Below are 19,441 nucleotides of genomic sequence, written 5' to 3'. Positions count from 1 at the left end.
TCACCTAATAGTCTAGGATTCTAAGCGTTTGTGATAAATTGTAATTTGCTAATATTGTCAAAGGTATTTTAATTGTGATGAAGGATAGAATCTAGGTTAAATGAATTACATGCTTCATTAATTTATTGCCTAAATTAGTCTATTTCCATAAATCTTAAAGCTTTATCTAAGTTAAATAAATTGCATGTTTTGTGGATTTACTACTTAGATAAAAGAGTTAATTATTGAGCGATTCGCCTTGATTACATGTAATATGGTGATTGGGATAATTTGATCGCTTCAGTTTTATTTGCGGGATTAATAATTTGATTGGAAAACTAAAATTACATTCATTAATAGAATTTAAGAATGATTGTTGAGGGTAGAGAATAACCTTTAACTATTTATCTCATATCGTAGAATCACATTTAATTTGTTTTTATTTTTATTTATGTTATTTTATTCTCATCATCAAACCCCCCCCCCCCCTTTTATAATTCTTGATACTAATTTTTGAATAATTGAATAAACATAGTCATCATGGAATCGACCTGTATTTACCGTTATACTGAAGTAACTAGTAATATAGAAATAAAAATAATTAGTAAATTTGTTATGGTTTACGACACGCATCAAATTTTGGGGCCGTTACCGGAGACTATTTTTTTATTTTATTATTCATATTTAATTTTTTCTTTACTAACTTGTTTTCACTTTGACAATCTCAGGTGTACAAGTCTAGTGCAGACGATATTCAAGAGCGACTATCAAGGGTAAAACAATATCTTAAGTCATCGTCTGCTTTTCGATCATCAAAGAATATCACCGACAACCCAATTTTTCATCCTCTTAGTCCTGTCAAAGAGCCACTATCAACTGATCCTGAGTCTGATTTTGACGACTCGATTAATTCTCACAGAACCTTGGCTCAAAATAGGACGTTGAAGGAGTTGGCCGCGTTAGATCTTGACCAACAACCACTGTGCATTCATTATCCACATTTGGATGTTAACTTCGAACTGAAATCAGGCCTCATCCACTTACTGCCAGCTTTTCATGGGTTGCCTGGTGAAGACCCTAACAATCATTTGAAGGAGTTTCATATTATATGCACTAGTATGAAACCTTCTTCGGTGACTCAAGAATAAATCAAGTTGTGGGTTTTTCCTTTCTCCTTGAAAGATTCTGCTAAGGAGTGGTTGTATTATTTACTACCTAGTACTAGTGAGACATGGAATGGCATGAAGACTGTTTTCTTGGAGTGTTACTTTTTAGCCTCTAAAGTTCGAAGTATCAAAAAAGAAATTTATGGAATTAGGTAAGTTACTAGAGAGCCACTTTATGAATATTAGGAACGGTTTAAGAGGTTATGTGCTAGTTGCCATCATCACTAAATAAGTGAACAACTCCTTATCCAATACTTTTATGAAGGCTTGTTACCATTAGATATGAGTATGATTGATGCAACTAGTGGAGGTGCATTGGTAGATAAGACCCCTGCAGAAGCCAGAACTCTAATCTTAAACATGGCTGCCAATTCACAACAATTTGGCATTTGTCGAGACCTTGCTCCAACATCACGACAGGTTAATGAAGTGAGCAAACCCATTGAGAACCAGCTTAGTCAGCAAATAGCTCAATTAACCTCCGTGGTACAACAACTTGCTTTAGGCCAACAGGTGAGGCATGTGAAATTTGTCAGATTGTGAAACATACTACTGATACTGTCCAACACTATTTGAAGAGGAGACTGAAGATGTGAACGTAATGGGTAATTTTCCTGGTCAATTAAGCCATCTCTATGACCCACACTCACGAACTTATACACCTAATTGGAGGAATCATCAGAATCTTTGCTACGACAATCAACAAAATGTCCAGTAATCTTTACCTGCCAAACCTGATTTCAATTATCAATAACGGCCGCAATAGAATTTTGTACCAAGACAAAATCAAGCACCACAAGGTACCCCACTAGCAAAACCCAATCTTTCCACTGAAGATCTTATTAATGCCATGGCTACTAGTTCTTTTAGGTTCTAGCAAATAACTGAAGCCACATTGAAAACTTTAGAGAATTAAGTGGGCCAACTCTCAGAATCGTATAATCGATTGGAAGCTCAACTGTTAAATAAACTACCCTCCCTGTAAAGACCGCTTAACTTTAATTTGAAAATTAGCAGATAATTAGAGTTTAATTATGATACTTGCATATTAGTTTGGATTTACTTATTTACGGAGATTTATTTGAATTCAGAATGCGTTTTATATGTTATATATGGAATTTCATAATTTTCCATGTTTTGTGCCCTGCAACATTGGAGCGCGGTATTTGGCTATTAGAATCACATCTTAGTATTTTTAGTATAGCGGGGGAATATAGTTAGACATTGAGAATGTCAGGAATAGTCAAGATTTTAGATAATTGACTAAAATACCCCTAAGTGTGACCTTTTATGATTTTTAGTGTGGGAAGGGCAAAATGGTCATTTTGCTTATATGTGTTTTGTCTTTTAGTGAAGATTAATTAATTTAAATAATCTGATTTTATTTATGTTTTAAGTTGATAAAATAATTAATTAAAAACCTATTTAGTTTTATTTCATTTTGCAAAAAATACAAAAATTGAAAAAAAAAAAAAAAAAAAAGTAAGAAACTCTCTCTCTCTCGAAATCCCTAGAACCAGCTAGGGTTCTATTATTGTTCATCAAATTCTTGTGATTTCCAGCAGCTCTAAGTAAATCCAAGTCAAGGTAAAGCCTCTAGCAACCTCCTCCTTAGTTTCTTAAGTTTCAAGTTATGAGTTTTTGCATGATTTGGGTTTTAAGGTGTTGTGGTTGCTGTTATTGTTTATTTTTGTTTTTAGAGTTTGAATTATGTTTAGATATGTTGATTTAAGCTTGTTTTGAGGGTTGTTTGGTTAGTTGAGCAAGCTTTGAGTTTTAGAACTCAAGCTTAGCTCTTTAATGGTGATTTTTGATTTTGAGCTTGTGTGGTTGTGTTATTGCTTGGAATATGTCTATTGGGGTATAATATGCAAGTCTGGAAGGTTTGGAATCGATTTGGTTAGGTTTTGGATTTTTTGAGGTTTTCTGGTGTACACCGGTTAATGGCCGGTTTTATAAGACCTGTAAAACCGGTTAACCAAATTTCGCTGCTGGGTTCCCCAAAAAAATTCGTGCTGTCGATTCGTGTTAGTTTCAAAGCTTTGATTGGTTAATTCCCTATTAGTTTAGGGTATTGCCATGTTAAGTTACAGTAGATAGGTTTTTGGTTTAAAACCTAAGTCTCTGGTTGTGATTTAGCGTGTCACTTATCTATGTTATAATCGATGTGATTTAGGGGCCTGTAATTTGCTGAGTAGTTGTTCCACTCAGGTTGGCCGGCACACCTAAATTCGAAAATAAAGTAAGATTAGTATAATGTTATGCATATGTAATTACTGTTGGGTTTTATGCCCTAAATAAAACTCATTTCAATATAATCAGATTTACTTATTAATATAGATCAGAAATAACATTTAATGTTGCATGGTTCACATGATTTATTTCATGATTATATGTATATAATGTATAAATTCATCTGAAACCCTTTTCACATACTTGATCCTGTTTATTGTGCTGTCAACACATTGGAAAGTAAACATGACTATGTGAATAAAGTTTCCTAGATTTATCAGACATAGGGTTTTACTGATATGATAATCTACAACAGAGTTTACTTGCATTTGGAGAAACGCTATGTTCTTTCCAGAGCATTGGTTAAAGTAAAGCTCTGGTTGGATGCATGGAGTATGCATCGGAAGGGACTGATATTTAACTTTGACTTAGATTTATTAAACTTACGGTAATATCTATTCAAGTCAATATCGCCTAGTTGATCCTAGATCAAATGATCTTAATCCTGTTATGATTAGGCTCAATCTCGAGAGGCTATTCGTGTTCTTTGATTTGTTAGTTAAGCCTACTTTTGGGTCAGGGTGATACGTACATTTTGGGAACACGGTAGTGCAATTGAGTGGGAGCGCTAACATAAACATGGAATCTATAGCTTCTATCTGGCAAATAGTAAGTAAAGGATGATCTCCTTCGAGCTTGACCAAACGAAAATAAATGGTGGAGATCTCATTTCACATAAGCTGAAATATCATTTATACGGGGTTAAGTGTTTTAAGGATTAAATACATTGTAGGGTGTAACGGTAATCTAATCCCTTTACAATGTAGATCATTCATATAGAGGATCATTGATCAAATTAGGATTATAACAATGGATAACTAATGATGTGTCTATATGGTTGTTAGGCTATTTTTAGCCTAAGTTTTGGGTCACATTTTATAGTTATTTTTCTTCTTTATTATTGTTTTTGGAATAGAATTACGCTTGTTTTCTTTGGTTTCAGGTTTCAACACTTGGAATGTATAAATTGGACAAATTTCGGAAAACAGTGATCTATAAAATAGAGAAAATTTTAAAAGAGAATAAAGCTGAAACTTCAAGCCTAAATTCGACTATGTTTTGATCATATTTTGGAAAAAGTCAAAACATAAAAGTTTTAGATCTCTTTCTTATCTTTCCAACGCATCTTAAATCAGCCCATTTGGAGTTTGTATGAGAAAGTTATGCCCATTTTACTGAAACAGATCGAAGCAGAAAATTCCATCTCGCCGCGGCGAGACCACTTTTGGCCGCGGCGAGCGTCCGTACGGTCAGGGGTATTTTTGTCCGACGAACCCTAAAAATTAGATATAAATAGAAAACTGCGATTGGAAGTCAAGGGAAGCAATTTGGAACCCTAAAATACAGCAGAGAGCGGCAGGTAGAGCACAGAGATTCAAGTGACGATCCGAAATTCATCCACCAACAGTTCTTTTCTTTATTCCTCCTTAATTTATTTATGTTGAATATTGCTTTAGGAATGGTTATGGATTTGTTTCTGAACTAAATTTCCCATTTAGGGAGGATGATGTTTGTTGTTTAATGTTTGGCCTAGTTAATGTTTAATTACCATTCCTCCATTCTTGTTTGTGAAATTATCTTAATTTGTGTTTAACTTCATGTTTAAGATTGATCACCTTGTGCATGCTTTATGATCTCAATTCGAAATCTGAAAAGTGAGAATTGAGAATGCTAAAATTAGGATAATCGATGTTCTATGTGAAACGAGAGTATTTACATGACTTATGTGACGAATAGATTATTACTTAATGCTGATTTCATGTTAGTTTAATTAAGGAATTAATTAGATAACATGTAATTTAGAATCTAGAAGATCTGAAAAGAGCTAGGTTATTTCATAATCTGTCATTCACTTCAAGAACAGGATAGTAATTAAGCATTAACGATTTGGGTAAACAACAACAGGATTCTCCTCCCTATCTTCTCATCTTGCTTAAACTTCAACTGTGTTTTACGTTTTCTGAATTACTTTACTGTTCTTAAATCATAATTGTTTTCGATATTGCCAAATAGAATTATAAGTATAGTTTAGTGGTATTTAATCCAATTCCCTGTGGGATCGACCTCACCTGTGTGAGTTTTACTACTTGATTGCGTATACTTGCGTAGTGTTTATAATTATAGCAACAATGGTGGAATATATAGAGCATTCTATATACTGAGAGTGCAATTCTAAGTTCTATACGTGGATTCAACGAAGAATTAATAAGTTAGTGAATTTTATTATTAAATTATTGATACGCTTATTGGAAGCTCGGTTATATAGACCCATGGTCCCCCCACTAGTTGAGATAATATTGCTTGTAAGACTCATATAATTGGTTTTGATTAATCAATTATAATTCTCAATTTAGACTATGTCTATTTGTGAATTTTTCACTAAGTAAGGGCGAAATTGTAAAGAAAGAGTTTTAGGGGCATATTTGTTAATTATGATACTTTGTATGGTTCAATTAATAAATATGATAAATGACAATATTATTTAATAATTATTTATAGTTATTAAATAGTTAGAATTGGCATTTAAATGGTTGAATTTGAAAATTGGCGTTTTTGAGAAAATCAGATGCAGAAAAGATAAAACTGCAAAATTGCAAAAAGTGAGGCCCAAATCCACATTGTATGGCCGACCACTTTTGTAGGGTTTTTCCTCTGATATTTTCATTATTTTAATGCCAAATAATTCAAACCTAACCCTAGTGGAATGCTATAAATAGATAGTGAAGGCTTCAGGAAATTTACACTAAATTTACACACTTTTCTTCTGACTTTTCATTCAGAAAAAACTGAGCCTTTCTCTCTCGCTATCTTTGGCCGACCACTCCCTCTCTCTCTTCCTCATTGAGATTTCGAAATTCTTAGTGTTAGAGTAGTGCCCACACACAACAAGTGATACCTTAATCATAGTGAGGAAGATCGTGAAGAAAGACTTTCAGCAAGAAGGAGTTTCAGCACTAAAGAATCAGAGAAAGAGATCCAGGTTCAGATATTGATAATGTTCTGCTACAGAAAGGAATCAAGGGCTAGATATCTGAACGGAAGGAGTCATTATATTCCGCTGCACCCAATGTAAGGTTTACTAAACTTTATATGTGTTTATTTCATCGTTTTAGAAAGTTCATATTTAGGGTGTTAATAAACATACTTGTGAGTAGATCTAAGATCCTGGTAAAATAATTTCCAACAATTACATGTTTAGCATACATGTTGTTTATGCTTGTTATAGTACATTGATAGTAGTAATAGTATACTTAGAGTTGCACTGATTACTGATAAATGTATGTTGGCTGAAATACTGATCGATGATGTCACATCAATATGGCTAGAGTATGACTGGTATATTGAGTATAGACTGATATTTTGGTCGATAGTATTGTCTTATGAACGTTCTAGACTTAGTACTGTGTGGGACACGAGGATAGGGTTATGATTGGGTGTATGGACGCCTGATTATAACCCGGGATATTATTATGTTTTATGTTATGCTTATCTTACTGAGTTTGTTGACTCACAGTGTTATTTTCATGTGTAGGTAAGGGCAAGGCTAAGGCTGAGCAGCCGTGAGAGCGAGCAGATGAAGATTGTACATGCGGGGGTGATTAGGCTTGGAGCGTACGATCTTTGGGACATCAGGGCTTTTGTTCTGTAGTCGCTAGGCGACAAATTTCTGTATATGAATATTAAACTTTTGTAAATGTATTTTGTAAACGGGATCCCAAAATTTTATAAGTATGATACTTTATGTTTTTAATTAAATAAGTAAAATTTTAATTAATCACGCTTTTCGATAATCTCGTTGATTAGCAACGAACTGCACAGTGCGTTAAAAATCACGCTAACATGCCTAAACTAGTTAGGGTGTTACAATTTGGTATCAGAGCCACGAGGTTGTCTTCCGAAGATCATCACGACATGTACAATCTGTTGGGAATATTTTACCAAGATCTAGATTTTACTAACAAGTATGTTGATTAACATCCTAAATATGAATTCTCTAAAACAATGAAATAAACACAAAAGGGATTAGAAAACCTTACATTGATTGCAGCGGAATATAATGACTCCTTCCGTTCAAGATCTCTAGCCCTTGTTCCTTTCTGTAGCAGAGCATTATCAAGATCTGAACCTGAATCTCTTTCTCTCCTTCGGGTTTGGTTACCACCGTCTTTACTCACTATGATTAAGTACTTGACTTGCTATGTGTGGGCACGACACTCATTCACTCAATGTGTTTCGTATGTGGAAGAACAATGAAGGAGGTGAGAAATCACTAAGGAATGAACTCTCTCATCAAGGTTGGTTGAATAGTCAAGATGACATTAGTTTAACAAAGTGTCAAGTGTATGAGATGAGAGTATCATGTTCCTTTTATAGTGTTTCAACTAGGGCTTAAGGTTAAATTATATGGATTAAAAAAGAATAAAATATTGGACAAAAAATCACACTAAGCCATACACTTAAAGGACCAAACTCTAGTTAGATTTTCGCCACTTTATTTCAACCACTTATTCTTCTTTTTAATAATACCATATTTTCCATTTCAATCCTATAAATGCCAACACTATTTATTCTACTACAATCAATGTAACGTTTTCTAAACTCGTATGTGTTTAATTTCATTGTTTTAGAGATATTCATATTTAGGATGTTAATCAACATACTTGTTAGCGAATCTAGATCCTAGTAAAATATTCCCAACAATAATTTCTTCTTGAACGTGTTGTTCTGGAAGTATGGGGTCTTTGAGAACCCATTGGTTCTTTCCCAGGGTGATGAGTAGTTTCCTCAGAACGACTTCCATCGTTTTGATTATTATCAGCCATGGATAGATTTTTATTTGTAAGGAGGGATTTTTCTTAGTTTTATCACGTAGGCTCTAAATGAAAGCAACAAACGATTAACGCAGATTTTTGTTAACCAATAATAAGCCTTTTCATAATAAATATAACACATAAATAATAAGAAAATATAAAATAAATTGTATATGAGTAACACCAGATATTTTTACGTAGTTTTGCAGTTAAATCTGCATACTCCACGAGTCTATCTTATTCAAGATGTTTTCTGAGTATCAGATACAGTTTACAATTGATCGTATATATTTTTCTCTCTCAAATTCTTCCGTCCCTTTTTCTGTGGGATCTGCCCCTATTTATAGAAATATAGGTTGGCAGTTATTCATATTTAATTCAAAAATAACTGTGTAATGAAACGTGGTCAATTCCCACGTTTCATTTAAAACATATGTTGGATAATACTTGATAACCGCTTAACTGCTTGTTATTCTTATCATTCGATGGTCAATACTAATTTGGACAATAGCATCTCGCTTGAATCGTCGATGATTAATGTTGATTTGGACAATTGTATCTTGCATATTTCCAAGTTATTATCCTTGAATACTATAATGTAGAAAAAATACTAAGTGTTGGCAGATGATTCACCTCGTCAAGTTTCTTAAGAATAGCGAGGTGGATGTCTCGCTATATATAACCCGAGGTACTTTAGGTAACTGAATTCACTCCTTTGAATAAATGAATTATCTTCTTGGACTTGTGTATTTCGAGGTAGGCATATGTCTCGTCAATATAGGTTTTAATAGGCCTTCTATCCTTGTCTCGCTTAAGACTGCATTAGTCAGCGAGTTATGAATATTTTCTATTAATCTTTTATTAAACAATTTATTCCTTTCCTTTGCATTAAATGATATAATTTTATTATATTAGGATGTTCATATTCCATTGTTCGACATGTGTCACCCTCTGAAGTGAAGCCAAATTTTGGGTATAACAGCTTCAACGAACAAGTCAAAGAACATAAATAACACTCTTGAGATTGAACCTAACCATATCAGGATTAAGATCTTTTGATCTAAGATCAACCAGTGATATTGAATTGGAAAGATACAACGGTAAGATTATAATATATTTAGCAAGATTAATATCGGTCCCAGTCTAATGTATACTCAATACATCCGATACTAGCATACTTTGCCAATGTTCTGGAGAGAACATAACACTTATCCAAGGTGTAAGTAAGCTTTATCGTTGATTATCACATCAGTGTAAATCCAGTGCACTGATGAATCATGGAACATAATCTTTTGAAGCATATAATCACAATTACCTTCCACTGTGTTGACATCACTGTAATTGTGAATAACTATATGTTCTGGATTTAGCAGAAATTGTATATTAAACCATAAACATGAATGATATCTGTAAACATAAATGACTTCTAATCTTCTATTGATAACAATAAGATTATATTGAAATGAGTTTTATTTAGGGCATAAAATCTCAACACCTGAAGCATCAGGCCGACCACTTAAGTGAACCACTAAGACTAAGTCAATATAAGACTAAGTCAATATAAGGCCACCTGTCAACCAAGCATGGTGTAACACCCTAACTAGCATAGGCGTGTTAGCGTGATTTTTAACGTAATGTGCAGCTCGTTGCTAATCAACGAGGTTATTGAAAATCGTGAATAATTAAAATTTGCTTATTTAAATAAAGACTTAAAGTATTACATATATAAAATTTCGGGATCCCGTTTACAAAATACTTTTTAAAAGCTTGCTATACATATAAACAAAAGTTTGTTGCTCAGCGACTATACATCAAAAGCCTCGTAGTCCCAAAGATCGTACGCTCCAGGCCTAACTGCCCCGACATGTACAATCTTCATCTGCTCGCTCTCACGGTTGCTCAACTTTAGCATTGCCCTTACCTACACATAGAAATAGCAACTGCGAGTCAATAGATTCAGTAAGAAAAGCATCACATAAACCATACTAATATCCCAGGTTATAATCAGGCGCCCATACACCTAACCTTAACCCTAACTGAGTCAGGAACGTTCACGACAAAGTATGACTAACTGCGAATTCAGCCTATACTCATTACTCTACCCGTACTGATGTGGTAGTAGATAACTCATACTATCTGATAGCCTAGCATATATCTGATTGCATCTCGGTGCAACTCTATGTACACCTCATTGTTGCCCTGATATGCTAATCTGATGGCTATAGATTTGCCTAACATATATCTGTTGGTATCTCGGTGCAACTCTATCCGATACCCTAATATGTTATTCTGACGACAACTAACATGGACGGTAAACATGTATAAACATATGCATAACATTATACTAATCTTACCTCAATTTCGAATTCAAGTGTGCTGGTCAACCTGAGTGGAACAACTGCTCGGCGAATTATAGGCTTCTAAATCACATCGATAACAACATGAATAAGTGACCCACTAATATCACAACCGGGACTTAGGTTTAAAACCAAAAACCTATTTACAGCAACTTAATATGGCAATATCCCAAACTAGCAGGGAATCAACCAACCAGAAACCTGAAACTGACCCGAAACGACAAGCTGAAAAATGGGTTTTCCCTGCTGCAAAATTCGGGTAACCGGTTTTACAAGCAGTGTAAAACCAACCAACAAAATCTCATACTCTAACCAAATCGTTTCCAAACTAAATCAAACTTTCCAGACCTGCATATTATACCCCAATAAACATTTTCCAAGTGATAAAACAACTACCCATACACAGAAACGGATTTCACCATTAAGGCTTCAAGATTGAGTTCTAAAACTCAAAGCTCATTTAAACTTACCAACAACTCTTTATTCATGCTTAAAACAACATACAAAACCATAATCTAACACCAGAAACATGATTCAAACACCAACAACTAACACAGCAGCTACTAACTCAAAATCATGCAAAATTCATTTCTAAAAATTCAAGAAAACTAAACTAGGAATTGCTAGAAACTTACCTTGGATTGGATTCACACTAAGACTTGCTGCAACTTGCTTGAATTGTGAAGAAAAATCATACAACCCTAGTTGGTGCTAGGGATTTCGAGAGAAAGAGAGAGAGAGAGCTTGAAAGAGTATAGTTTTTTTCTTCTTTTCTTTTCTAATTGATAAAATGAAATAAAATCTTATTCTTTTCTAATTGATAAAATGAAATAAAATCTTATTAACTAAGGATAATATCAGCATAAAACTTAACTTAAAAATCAGATTTAATTAACCTAATTAAACCCATATAAGACAAAAACTCTAATAGGCAAAAATACCATTTTGCCCCACCCATACTAAAAGTCATAAATGGTCACTTAGGGGTATTTTGGGAAATTCTAAAATCCTGACTATTCCCGACATTTTCAATGTCTAAAATATTATTCCGCTATACTAAAAAATACTAAGATGTGATTCCAATAGCCATACACCGCGTTCTAAAGTTGCCGGGTACAAAATATGCAAAATTATGAAATTTCTATATGTGACATAAAAATGCATTCTGAATTCAAATAAATCATCATAAATAATTGATTCCATATTAATAAATAATCTTCATAATAAAGCCCTAATTATCTGCGAATTTCCAAATTAAAGCTAAGCAGTCTTTGTAATTATCCCCCCTTAAATGGATTTCGTACTCGAAATCTAACCCGAACAACTCTGGATATTGAGCTCTCATGTCTGATTCTAACTCCCAGGTGGCTTCTTCCACCTTGCTATTTCTCCAGAGTACTTTGACCAGAGCTATGGTTTGGTTCCGAAGAACCTTATCCTTTCTGTCAAGGATCTGAATTGGTTGTTCTTAATAAGACATATTTGGTTGCAGCTCAAGATTCTCATAGCTAAGTACATGAGCAGGGTCTGAAACGTATTTTCTCAACATAGAGACATGAAATACGTTATGAACTGCTGAAAGAGCTGGAGGCAAAGCTAATCGGTATGCCACTTGCCCAACCTTCTCAAGAATCTCGAAAGGTCCTCTTTTCCCGAAACGTTTGATTCTTTTCATTGGAGATACTCGTAAGAAGACGTGATCCCCTACTTGGTACTCAACATCTCTGCGTTTCGGATCTGCATAACTCTTTTGTCTACTCTGAGAGGCAAGCATTCTAATTTTAATTTTCTCAATTGCCTCATTGGTCCGATGCACTGATTCATAGATTATTTATTTTTTATTTTTTTTAAAAAAACTTAAAATGGATATTATTCTTTGATTTTTTTTTTTTTTTTTGAGAAAAAGTCTGTTATCATAAATTAAGAAGAGTCTTTTACAACAACAGAGAAAATGGTAGAGGGAATATCCTCGTACCACATACAATCATTATCTAGCGCTAATGCATGTTTAGCCAAGCCATGAGCAGCTTGGTTCGCATCTCTACGAACATGAGATATTATAATTTTTGTATTTTTATTTTAAAAATAATAAATGATAGACACAATTTTTTTTAATTTTTTCTTAAATTTATATTTTTATTTTTTAAATTTAAAAAATAAAAGTAGTTATAGAATAATTTTTTTTTGTTTTTTTATTATTTTTTTTGAAAAAACTTAAACAGAAGATAAATATTTTTAATTTTTATAGATAAAGTGGATGAAGTGGTGCCTGTATACAAGTTTTTTTTAGAGAAACTACATGGTGTGTGTACAAGCTTTACTTGCTGTTATGTAAAATGGATATTAATTTTAGTAGTATCTAAAAATAAATTAAACAATAAAAACTTTAAAATAGGAATAGTAACGGGGAAGAAGTAAAAATAGGATATATAGGGGTGGAAATTAAAATAATTTACAGTTTAATTATTCAAAAATGAATATAATGGCGGTATATAATAACGCATAGATATACCTTTGTATCTCCCTCTTTCCAAACCGTCTCTTTCTCTCTCAGTAGAAGCTGTAGTTACTCTCTCTCTCTGGTTCGGAGTTTGGGTCCAGATCTGATCCCATCAGCCAGGTATGTATTCATACTCTTAACCTAACCCTAGATCTTACTCTCTCTTTGTGTAATTAGGGTTTCGTACAAGAGATTATGCTGTCAATTTCATATGATCCTTCATCTGTCCCTATCGCCTATTTTGAAAAAATAAAATCAAAAATAAAAAACAAAATCGATGGTTGTATGAACTGATGTTTTCTGTGAATTATTTTGTGGGGTTTTCTCTTGTGAAATTATAGGAATGATTGAATCGCATGCATTTTTGTATCTTAGATCTGTTAGAGTTCTTCGCATTTGCGGTGCACTTACTAGTGGTTGATTGCGACTTTCCTTTGAGATTTACTGTCTTTTGTTCTCGGATTCTGTCCTGGGTATAAAAAATTGAAGGTTTTCTGCATCTTCTGTATAGTGAGCTTACTTTCTTTACATGTTTGCTTAGGCATTAAGCTGTCTTATAGAGTGTAATCCATGAATAAGAATGATTTATTCATTACGTTTTTTTCTGGATCCTGATTAAAGATATTAGTTCCAGTGTCTGTGCCTCTGATGGGTGTTGTTTGTTGTTGCTGTGATGCTCTCATAAGTCATATCTGTAATTGTCTTGATAACGCTTTGGATTTAAAGTGAAGCAATTAAGAGAACTTCCTTAATCATAATAATTTAGTGTCTTCTACCTAGTCGTTGATGGTTTAGGGACAAATCAGTCCGGTATCATGGAGTGTAGCATTGTTATTGTATTATTTGACTATAGCAAGAAAGTATTTAAACATATATGGTACTGGTAATCATGACAATGGGGACAACAACGACATGGTTGTTGTGAATTTTGAGAATGCTTCTTTGTTGGTCGCTAAATCATGGTTTATTTCAAGCGTTGCTTAAGAAATGGGTTGGATGTGTTTGATAATTAGTGCTTCTTTGAGAAATTCATTCTGGATTAAACTACATACCTTTTTTTCCATTTTCATCTATTGTAACCCAGAGATCAGAGGATACTATCTTAGAAGAAGACATGGGTCGTGGAAATAGCAGCGGTGGTGGCCAAAGTTCCTTGGGTTATCTTTTTGGTAGTGGAGAGGCTCCCAGTCCCAACAAACCAGCCACAAACAAAGCTCCAGCTGCACCAAGTGAAGCACCTGCTGTGACTACTGTGGCTGCTGCCAAACCTGCTCCTGCTCCTGCTCCTCAACCTCCTGTGGATATTACTAAGCAGATCCCAGCTGGTATTCACAGCACATCTACCAACAACTACATGCGGGCTGATGGCCAGAACACCGGCAACTTTATCACGGTATGTTTTGCCTTCCATGCCCACCATTTAGCTCTAATGAGCTGGTTATAAATATTCTGAATTCCTTTGGACTGCTTAAGTCATCTATTATATACGTGTTTCTTGAAAGGAATTATTAATATGGATTGAGTGGATCTTATTTGAATCAAAGCATTAAGTCTAAACATTTTTTTTATCAAACAGCATTAAGTCTGTACTTGAACATGTAAATTTTTTTTGCTTTAGAAAAATAATCATGTTATAGTAATAAGCACTTGTAGGCCACATCCGGTTTTTTGTGAAATCTTTCAAGATGTTAATGGGTTTCAAATTCCACTGAGATATTATTGTAAGCTATCACAACATGTAAGCGGACTAGGGAGTTGTCCTCCCTTTTTTAAGATGAATAAAAAACATGTGTGTGTGTGTGTGTGTTGTGTGTGTATATATACAATTAATTTATCCTGTGTGTTTTACCCGTATGATTTAACTTGGATTATAACAACGTTTCTCAATGTTCTTTTGATCTATTGGTTGTTGGTGCAGGATCGACCCTCAACTAAGGTCCATGCTGCCCCTGGTGGTGGATCTTCTCTGGGTTACCTCTTTGGTGACGGTGGTGGTAACTAAGGATACTGCATCTTGACAATGGAAACTGTTACATTGATTTTTGTGGAATCATCTACTTTAGATGAGGTGTCGTTTTCAACTTTTATTTTTTATATTTTATATAAATGGATAAAATCTGTCTGAACTTGTAATGTAATATAATCGTGGTGGTGGTTGTTGGGATTGTTCAATCAAATGAGCACTCTGCTGTAGAGATGATGCTTGCTTGAGACATTTTCGACACAGCTATATTAGTTGTGGACAAAGTGACATTTTCGAGTGCATGTTCTTTGTTCACAATCTCTGTTTAGTATGTTATGTTTGGCAGTGAAATAATATCTCCTGCCTAATGCAATTTTTCATTTTCATCTCTTTCCTTTTCTTGCTGCACAGTTATTTGTCACGACTTCTGTTTGATATTAATTATTGAAGCAATGAAACAAAAGATGTCAATTATTGGGACAATGAAACAAAAAAGTAAAGGAGGTGTGTAAGTGTCCACTTTTTTTTTTTCTTATTTGCCAGGAATATAAAGCTACTTGTAAGTAAAGTATCATTTATGTGGAGTTTGGTTGAAGGTTATGGAATGTTGGTTGAAGGTTAGGGAATGGAAATTAAACAATTTTTGTTTTATTTTTTTGGTTTCATTTTAAAGTATTAGAATGTTATTCTAATAGAGTGTTTTTTTTTAATCATTTTAATAAAATGATTATTTTTTATTTAAAATAGAAAGAATGATAATTTCAATACAAGATAAAATAATATTTTTTTATTTAATTTTTATACATTTTAAATTTAATATTTTATTATGTTGTTTACTAAACTGTGAAAAAAAATTTCACCGTAATCGGAATGCTAAAATTTGACTAAATTATCATTATTAAAAAATGTACTTATTTTTCATTTATAGTTTTTATAGTTTTTAGGACGTATTGTCTTTTAATTTTGTAATTAATAAAACTAAAATAGAAATAAAGTAAGTTAGCAAAAAGTAAGTTATTTCTTTTAAAAATTAGAGGAGAATCTTTTTCTTTTTTTGCTCTCTAATTTTAGTAGGCTCCAGTAACTTATCCCATTGCAAAGTTTAGTAAAACAAATAAATGAGAATCAATATCAAATTCTCATTCCGTTTAAGTCCGTTTAAGTAAACATTAAAGTATTGAAATATTATTCTAATAGAGTGTCTTTTCTATCATTTTGGTTAGGGGTGTTCATCTAATTCAATCTGTACTATTTTGCTCATAGTGCATCCAATCTGCACTATTTTTTGGATCTAATCCAATCTGCACAATAGCTCAAATCCAATCTAATCCAATCTGTAAAAGTGTAGACTGGATCGGTCATTTTGGATTGGTTACTTTTTATTATTAAATTATTTAATATTTATAAAAAAAAAAATTTTTCTTTCATATTACTAGCAACAAAATAAAATAAATTATTATTATTTTATGTCTTCAACAACATATTAAAATAAATAAAATAACAAATAACAAATTTAAAGGAAGAAAAAAGATTGTATGTATAAAGAAATGTTTAATTTTGTGAATGGAATATACATTTGATCTGTTAAGTTTTGAAATATAATTATATTATATATATTAGACTTTTACATTACTATTTTGAAATATAATTGTGAATGAAATATACATTTGATTTGTTAAGTTTTGAAATATAATTGTATTATATTATATGTATTATATGTACACTTATGAGATGGCTTCAGGGCAAAAGATTAATTTCAACAAGTCGTCTGTTTGCTACAACAACAACACCAACACTTATCATTGAAATCTGCCAAATGCTTGATATATATGAGGCGAATGAGAATGACACTTATTTGGGACTCCCTTATTCGGTTGGTAGGAATAAGAGTGCTATTCTTGGTTTTCTGAAAGACAAAATAAGAAAGAGAATTCAGGGATGGGAATGACGAATTTTATCTCGAGCAAGGAAGGAAGTGTTGCTGAAGTCGGTTGCGCAATCAATTCCCAGCTATGCTATGAGTGTTTTTTTGTTACCTTTGGATACTTGTAAGGATTTATAGTGTCTTATGGCAAAATTTTGGTGGCAATCTGATTCTATTCGGAAACAGGTGTTAGTTGGATGAGTTGGGATTGTTCGAGCTGTCATAAACATGCTAGAGGCCTTGGCTTCCGAAGCTTGCGAGATTTTAACTTGGCTCTTCTTGGAAAGCAATGTTGGCGTTTGCTAGTCAATGATCGCTCCTTGGTGAGTAAAGTTTTCAAAGCAGATATTATGCTCATGGTTCTTTCTTTTCGGCTGAGTTGGGAGAAAACCCAAGCTTCATATGGAGGAGTATTTTTGAAGGTAAGGGACTGTTACAAGCAGGTGTCACTCGAACCATTGGTACAAGTGATCAAATCTCTGTATTAAGGGACCCTTGGTTTCCTCACCGCACCAATAATTTTGTCTCTTCAACTCATCCTGCTCTTCAAAATTAGTATGTTAGCAGCCTTTCTAAAACAGACGGCCGTGCCTGGGACGAGGAGATTATTAGAGATCTCTTTAATGTTCGAGATCAGGAGCTGATTCTATCTATTCAACTAAGTGCAACTGCTACAAATGACTGTTGGAGTTAGAAATATGAAAACCTCGGCCAGTACTTGGTCAAGAGTGCTTATAAATATTTGTAAGAAATGAAAGGGGCCTGGCCTAATGATGGTGTTTCGGGTTTTTGGAAGGAGCTGTGGAATCTGAAGGTTCCACCAAAAGCAAGTAATTTTCTATGGAGGGTAGCTTCGGGTTCGCTTCCTACTTGTTTTCAGCTGAAGAAAAGGCATGTTCCTGTTAATTCTATATGTCCTTTGTGTAATGCTTCAGATGAAACGATCTACCATGCTTTGGTGGGGTGTGATTTTGCTCGTGCGTGCTGGCATAAAACTATGGTGGACGTGGGCAGCACTTTGAATGACACATTCTGCAATTGGCTGCTGGTTTTGTTCAGCCGTGGTAGGCAGGGAGAGATGGAAGAAGCCACGGTTGTTAGCTGGTCAATTTGGTGTGCCCGTAACGACTTTGTTTGGCAACAAAGGAGCCGTATTGCTGCGAATGTGGTTGCTTCAGCAAGAACTCTGCTTGATCAATACAAATCCGCTCAAAAAAGAAAAGGGTCTTTCTTTGTCTTCGTTGATTGATGGGGACTGTGTGCTTGAGCGTTGGACTGCACCTGCTATAAATAAGATCAAAGGTAATGTTGATGGCGCTTTGTTTGAGTGAGAAGGCCGGTTTGGTTTTGGTTGTGTGGCTCGAGATTCCAACGGTAATTTGGTAGAAGTTTACAGGATGGGATAGATGGGGCGGGTGCAACTTGAAATAGCTGAAATTGTAGGCATCAAAGAAGCTTTAAGCTGGATTGACCGTCATTCGTGGGGACAAGTGATTTTGGAAACTGATAGTTTAGTTTGTGTTCAAGCCGTGCAAAGCCAAATTACTTTGTCATCCTCTTTTGGTCTTTTAGTCCATGATGTTCATACTCTTCTCTTATCCTTAAATAATGTTGAGTTATGTTTTGTCAAACGATCTGCAAACAAGCTGGCTCATGTTTTAGCCAGGGATTGTTGTTTCTCTACAGGTCGTGACTCGTGTGCTTCAGTTGGAGGATTGTTCCAACAAAGTGCATTCTATTGTTATTAACGATTGCTTGTTAATAAAGTTGCTAAGTTTTATTCAAAAAAAAAAAAAAATTAATTGTATATACAATTTTTTAATTTTTCTTTTATAAATATGTATGGATTGGATTGGATCAGTTACTTTGATATGTCAATCAATATTCAATTCGCACAAGTGTGGATTCTAAATTTTTCAATCCAATCCGCACAAGTGTGGATGTCCGCACTTTGCGAATTGAATTAAATTGGATCGACTATTTTATGAACACTCCTAATTTTAGTGAAACAACTATTTCATAGTGAAATGAAAAGAAAAATCATTCAAATATTTTGTAAAAAAAATTAGTATTTTTATTATTTCTTATTTTACGTTTTAAATTTAATTCAATTATATTCTTATTCTTATGTTTTTCATTACTTCCAGGCCACTTAAGTTTTAAGAGTTCTGTTTATCAAAAACTAAGTTCCAAGAGTTCTATCATAGAAGCATAGATTAGGGGTGGACATCATCCAATCCAATCCAATTGAACCGAACTGATCCAATCCAATCCAATTACAAAAGGGAAATTTGCATTTACAAACGTAAATTGTATTTTATTATTAATAATAACGTAGCAATCTCATTCAATACATTTTGTACCGTAATTAATATTATTGTACCGTTTTTTAATTGATAAACTGACAACTACTTTTTTTGTCTTTTGTCTTTTCTTTTTTATTTGAAGG

At 33.7% G+C, this 19,441-nt stretch overlaps 1 protein-coding gene across 1 annotated transcript; it reads left to right on the top strand.

Annotated features, from left to right (window-relative positions):
* Positions 1 to 13,180: 13,180 nt before the first annotated feature.
* LOC115699427 (protein SPIRAL1-like 1) lies at positions 13,181 to 15,458 on the top strand. Its single transcript, XM_030626825.2, has 3 exons — positions 13,181 to 13,225; positions 14,190 to 14,498; positions 15,024 to 15,458. Exons 2-3 carry the CDS (start codon positions 14,220 to 14,222, stop codon positions 15,105 to 15,107), a joined length of 363 nt encoding a protein of 120 aa, XP_030482685.1. The 5' UTR covers positions 13,181 to 13,225; positions 14,190 to 14,219; the 3' UTR covers positions 15,108 to 15,458.
* The last annotated feature ends 3,983 nt before the right edge of the window (positions 15,459 to 19,441 follow it).

Source organism: Cannabis sativa, chromosome 8 (genome assembly GCF_029168945.1).
Source record: "Cannabis sativa cultivar Pink pepper isolate KNU-18-1 chromosome 8, ASM2916894v1, whole genome shotgun sequence".
In the NCBI taxonomy this organism is placed as follows: domain Eukaryota; kingdom Viridiplantae; phylum Streptophyta; class Magnoliopsida; order Rosales; family Cannabaceae; genus Cannabis; species Cannabis sativa.
Note: the sequence above shows the minus strand (reverse complement) of the source record. Positions and strands in the feature narration are given on the sequence as shown.

Bases quoted from the DNA above. Each gene is read 5' to 3' on its own strand.
- LOC115699427 (XM_030626825.2), top strand. From the start codon at position 14,220: ATGGGTCGTGGAAATAGCAGCGGTGGTGGCCAAAGTTCCTTGGGTTAT. The intron at 14,499-15,023 runs GTATGTTTTGCC...TTGTTGGTGCAG, and splicing joins ACACCGGCAACTTTATCACG to GATCGACCCTCAACTAAGGT.